The sequence below is a fragment of the Myotis nattereri genome, assembly GCF_964212035.1.
Source record: "Myotis nattereri genome assembly, chromosome: 3".
NCBI lineage: Eukaryota > Metazoa > Chordata > Mammalia > Chiroptera > Vespertilionidae > Myotis > Myotis nattereri.
The window spans coordinates 24,545,400-24,551,449 of NC_138077.1; the positions used below are offsets into that span (position 1 = coordinate 24,545,400).

The 6,050-nt window shown below is 50.2% G+C and overlaps 1 protein-coding gene across 1 annotated transcript in view; it reads right to left on the reverse strand.

The window, feature by feature from the left end:
* The window catches only part of KPNA4 (karyopherin subunit alpha 4), a 54,080-nt gene extending 50,762 nt beyond the window's left edge, over positions 1-3,318 (reverse strand). The window contains exon 1 of the mRNA XM_081086780.1: positions 2,933-3,318. Coding sequence (XP_080942906.1) covers positions 2,933-3,001 — 69 coding nt within the window. The 5' untranslated portion in view covers positions 3,002-3,318. The remainder of the gene's footprint in view (positions 1-2,932) is intronic.
* Positions 3,319-6,050: the final 2,732 nt, after the last annotated feature.

Consider the following 6,050-nt stretch of genomic DNA (forward strand, 5'->3'; position numbering starts at 1 on the left):
TCTTGCAATCTGGGACCCCCTTGGGGGATGTTGGAGAGCCGGTGTCAGCCCAATCCCAAAGGCCAGGCCAAGGGACCCCATTGGTGTACGAATTCATGCACCAGGCCCCTAGTTCAGCTATAAAAGGAATGAAGCGCTGATACATTCTTGTTACTGTGTGAACCTTAAAAACATGGTGCTACCTGAAAGCCAGCCAGCCACAAAAGATCACATATTGTGTATCTCCATGTATATGAAACTAGAGGCTCCCGCCACCGCCGCTGCGCTCACCAGCCGTGAGCCCGGCTTCTGGCTGAGTGGTGCTCCCCCTGTGGGAGCTCACTGACCACCAGGGGGAAGCTCCTGCGTTGAGCGTCTGCCCCCTGGTGGTCAGTGTGCATCATAGCAACCAGTCGTTCTGCACTTCGGTCGATTTGTATATTAGCCTTTTATTATATAGGATAGGAGGGCTAGTGCACAGATTTGTGTACATTGAAAGGAAATTAATTAGAAGGTGTGGAATGCAAATGCAAGTGTGCATTAAACCAGATTTGGCACCAACAGTGCCCCAGCAACAACATAACCCACAGCCAAAGGTTGAATCACGTGGCCCTGTGAGGAATCGGGCTCCCTCCTCTATGGTTTCGTGGTGTGTCACCCGAAAACAGCTGTTGCCAAATCACTGCAACTCGGCAGCTCCTGCCCCATGGTGGTCAGTGCGTGCCATAGCAACCAGTTGGTCGGTTGGACACTTAGCATATTAACCTTTTATATATATACATAGATGTTCAGAACAGGCAAACCTTAAAAGACAAAGAGTGAATGGGAAATGCAGAGTGACTGCTAATGACTGCTAGGGTTTCTTTCTGGGGTGATAAAAATGTTCTAAAAGTGATTGTACTGTTAATTGCACAACTCTGTGAAAACAACAAAAAACACTTTAAATGGGTGAACTGTAACAATTATGTATCAATTAAAAAATGTAGCCAAGCCCTAGCCCGTCTGGCTCAGTGGACAGAACATCAGCCTGTGGACTGAAGGGTCCAGGGTTCGATTATGGTCAAGGACACATGCCTGGGCTGCAGGCTTGATTCCCACTGGGGGTGGGCAGGAGGCAGTCGATCAATGTTTCTCTCTCATCTTTTTTTTTTTTTTTAAATATATTTTATTGATTTTTTACAGAGAGGAAGGGAGAGAGATAGAGAGTTAGAAACATCGATGAGAGAGAAACATCGATCAGCTGCCTCCTGCACACCTCCTACTGGGGATATGCCCGCAACCCAGGTACATGCCCTTGACCGGAATCGAACCCGGGACCCTTCAGTCCGCAGGCCGACGCTCTATCCACTGAGCCAAACCGGTTTCGGCTTCTCTCTCATCTTTGATGTTTCTATTTCTCTTTCCTCCCTTCCTCTCTGAAATCAACAATAATATATATTTTTTAAAAAATGTAGCTAAAAATGGAGGGAAAAGAATTTGTCAAGCACCTAATTGCCCTTTTTCTGGATTTTGTAACTGTATTTATGTCTTTAAGTTTTGTCATTTGTGACACCTCCCCCTCCCCCCCACTTTAACTTTAAAACAGAGAATAGCCTAGTCCAAGCTATTGAATTGTTTCTCAAACTATGAAACCCATGAAGACAGCACAAACTACCTTTGAGATCAAATGGCTCTGTGGAAAGCCCCCAAAAAGTTACTATTTCAGTCAAGCAAATGGGTAAAGTTCAAAGAGGGGTGATGGGAATTTGAACATCTCAGCATTAAAAAAAAGTACAGAGGAACAACATAAAAATATTACTGTACCACTTTCTCATAAAAACTTCCGATTCAGATGCAGAATGGATTTTTTTTTAAAAAAACCCACCAAACCCTCTATATCTAAACTCTTACACTGCAGGGAAGAAATGTATCAAAAATCTGTGGTGTGTGTGTGTTTAACCCACACACCTTATGTAGCCTAAGGACCTCGGGAGCAGCTATACGTGTTAATTAAAGTCGGTGGGTCGTCGTCGCCCCCCCCCCCCGCCCCCTTTAAAATAACAAAATGCGATGGTGCCTTTCCACAGCCCGCCCCATCCCCCACTGCCATCCCCGGCAGGTGGAGGGAAAGGATACCGCAGAGCAGAGGATGAAAGCTTTCATAGCCCTTTGGACTTCACATGTCAGAATGCAGCTGGTGGTCTAGCGGGAGGGGCAAAGAGGTCTGTGGGCAAGCCGAAACAAGGGGCATCCTCTGCCTGGAAAAGGGCACGCCGTGGCCACATCTTGAATCCGCTGTGCCCACAGGAAAACAGAGACCGCAGGAAGGCAGTTTTAGCATCACCGGGATGGCCCCTCACGCCGGGGGCGGTTTTTTAAAAACCGAAGTTGACTCCTGTAGTTTAGCTACCGGGAGGAGGCTGAGGTAAAATGGGAGTCGGGAGGACCAGGAAAACATGCCTTCAAGTGGAGAGGCCTCGGGCCTCGCCGAGGAAGTTCCGAGCCCCCCTCGGTCGCCACACGCTCGCCGCCCCCTCTCCCCCTACCCGCCACCGCACTCCTTCCCGGGGCACCGAATGCCGGTGCCAGAGCCCGAGCCCCAGTCTCCGCGGCTGCCGGGATGGGGGCCGCGCCGGGGCCGAAGCGGCGCGGCGCACACCCGCCTCCTCCGCACTCGCCGCGCCCGGCGTCCCGGCGGCGCGGCCCAGCCCCTCACACCCGCGCCGGACCGGCTCCGCCGGGCAGGCCTAGGCCGCGCCGGCCGTCCCCCGGCACCTCGCTTCCCCGCGGAGGCGGACCAGGCCCGACACAAACTTCCCGGCGCGTTAGCAAAGGCGTCACGGACGGGCCGGCCCCCAGCGCCATTCCCCCGCGGCCCGGCGACGGCTCCCGCCCCTACTCCCCAAACTCGAAGTCCCGGCGGAGATCAGTCCGAGGTCCACGGCCCCCACCCCGCCGGCGCCCCCGAGTTTACCTCCAAGTCGCGGCCTTTGTTCTTGAAATTCTTGAGCCGTTGGTTGTCCAGTTTCTCGTTGTCCGCCATGGCCGGGCCGGTGACTCCTTCCCCCGCCCGGGCCCCGCGGGATCCGCCCCAACCACCACGCCGCACCGACACTCCCAGGAACCGGGCCGCCGCCTGAGCTGCTGCGCTCGCCGCGCCGCCGCTTCCTTCCTCCTCTGTCACCTGCTTCAGCCGCGGCCTTCTCCGCTCCCCACCCGTCCCACCCCCCGCCCTCAACCCGGCACGACGGCAGCTCCAGCAAAGACAACTGCGGGGCCGGGCGGCGGCAACCGCGGCGGAATGTGCTGCCGGCTGAGAGGGGGAGGCGGCCTCGATCTGAGGGCCCCGGCGCCGAGGCCACGCCCATCGCCGCCAGTCTGGCTCGCCGATTGGTCGACCAGGCCCGGTGCGCTCGACCAATCAGAAAGGACGATGGAGAGCGGGGGCGGAAGAGCGAAGGAAAGGGGAAGCGAGAGGCGCTATGAGGAAGGGGCTTGCGGGAAGGTTGCGCTGGGAGGGGCCCGGCGGGGGCCGGGCAGGGATGAACCACGTGCCTCCGGAGCTGGGGCGAGGGAGCCCAGAGAATTAGACCGGAGGGGTGGGAAGGGAGGGGCTTGTTGGTCCCAGTTCTAGGGGACGGCGCAGACATCTGGGGTACAAGATAGAAGCCGAGTTAAAGTACGTTCTTCTGTGTTGCCCCCTCTCTTCCAGGGCATTACTTGCGCGCTCCGCTAGCTTTGCAGGAAGTGGAAGCTGCTCCTCGGCTTCTCGCCGGGTCGGAACACCCCCTTGGTCCTGGTCCTGGTCCTGGTCCTGGTGCTGGTCCTGGTCCTGGTCCTGGTGCTGGTCCTGGTCCCATTACCTAGCTCCGTTACCAGGCAAGGGGTGCCTGCCTTCCGAGGGCCGGGCCTGGGGCCTGGGCTGGCCATGGTGACTGGCGTTCCGGAGGTGCTGCGGGAAGCGGAGGGACGGTGGGCGGAAAATGACGCGTTCGGCAGATCTGATTCATCCCTCTGACCAAGTCCCCGCAACAGGTAGAAACTTGGGAAGCACTGATGATCACCCACTAGGCATTTCGTTCTAGAAAGTTAAAGTGGCCACTTGGCCGCCGAGCACTAAGTTCGGTAAGGCGGGGACCGTAGCACCTGACAGTCACGAAATAATTTTAACTGTTGAGAAGGGAAATAAATTCCATGGATTTACGTCTTTATCAGGAATGTTATTGCCAGAGGTAGAAATAAAACAAACTACGAAAGAACATACTCAGATATCTCAGAAAATGGGAGAAATGGTTAAAAATATATTTAAGTACCAACTAATAACACTTCAAATGTGCAGGAAAACGAGGTAGTCAGCAGCAGCTGAGGTTGGAAGGAAAGTGTGTGTGTGTGCCTGTGTGTGCGCGTGCGGGCATGTGTGTGCATGTGTGCATGTGTGTGCGCGTGTGTGTATGTGTGTGCACGTGTGTGTGTGCACGTGTGTGCGTGCGCTCGGGGATGTGTTTAAATTTGGCGAGTTAGGGAGGGGAAGATGACTCAAATTTAAACTCCTTTATGAACTTTTACTCCTCGTCCCCTTCTCTCCCAGTTTAATGATATATATATGACAATGTGCAGAGATAAAACGTTTAAAATCAGAATAATACCTTTAAAGTCGATATTTTTTAAAATATATATTTTATTGATTTTTTATAGAGAGGAAGGGAGAGGGAAAGGGAGAGAGAGTTAGAAACATCGATGAAAGAGAAACATCGGTCAGCTCCCTCCTGCACACTCCCTACTGGGGATGTGCCTGCAACCAAGATACATGCTTTTGACCAGAATCGAACCTGGGACCCTTAGAGTCCGCAGGCCGACACTCTATCCACTGAGCCAAACCAGTCAGGGCAAGTCCTGGATATTTTTTATACTTTGAGCTACCTAGGCAAACAGAAGCTGTATCGGGAAGTAATTCACACTGAAGGTTAGCTTGAAAGTAAATTCAGTGCTGATTTTAAATTTAAATGATGTTTGTTATAAATCTTTATAACCCAGAGTCATTTAATTGAAGTAATATTGCACACTGGAGCACTGATGTTTTCAAAATGTGTTAAGGATAAGAAAATTCAGTGAAAAAGCTGGAATATGTGTGTTCCACCAACATGGATTTTGTCATGCGCAGAATTCAAGAAAACAAATGACTAGTGAATTCCTACCCTATAATTACAAGTTCTCTCGCTAACATGGGTGTATAGACAAATATTTTGTACTTTTTGGAATAAATTCCATGATAGCTCTCATGATAAATGCTATTAAATTGTCTACCATTATATGTCTTCAAGTCTCCCAGCTACAACTGATTGTCTCTGATGATTAAATGACAATGGAGCTTCGCTGCAGAATACTCTTAAAAGAAGGGTGTGATCACAGTGACCTACTGAGACAGATGCAAAACAAACAGGAAATAACCACAACGTGTAATTTCAGGTTGTTTTTTTTTTTAATTATTTGTTTAATGTCTAAGGCAGTGGTTCTCAACTTTTTTTTGGCCATGCCCCACCTAAGCATCTCTAAAATTCTGAGGCCCCCCAACCCCCCGTGACATATAATTCTTATTATTCAAAAAGTGAACTATTCACATGGAGGAAGCTTAAAAGGGCATTAACTTGGTCTAAACAAGCTTCCAAAGAACATGGTATCCATGAAAGAGAAAATGAAAGGAACAAAAGGACAGTTGAAGTATTGAGGAAGAAATCACTAATAGTTAAAAAAATAATAATATGAAGTGATATGAAAAAATAGCAAATAAAGTTTTAAAACATAATAGAGAACTGAAATGCATAAATATGTCAAAGTATATATATACTGTATATGAGGCCCCTAGAACCATAAGAAATGCAAAAAAATTCACTGTTAATAACTCATTCTCAAATTGCTCCCCTTAAAAATCAAATTGCCCTCCTGTGGGGCATATGCCCCACGTTGAGAACCACTGGTCTAAGGCCTATCTTCTTCTCTAGGCAATAAGCTCTCTGAAATCAAAAACCATATTTGTTTTCTATGTGTACCCAGCACGTGGTAGTACATGGCACATTGTATGTCCTCTGTGACTA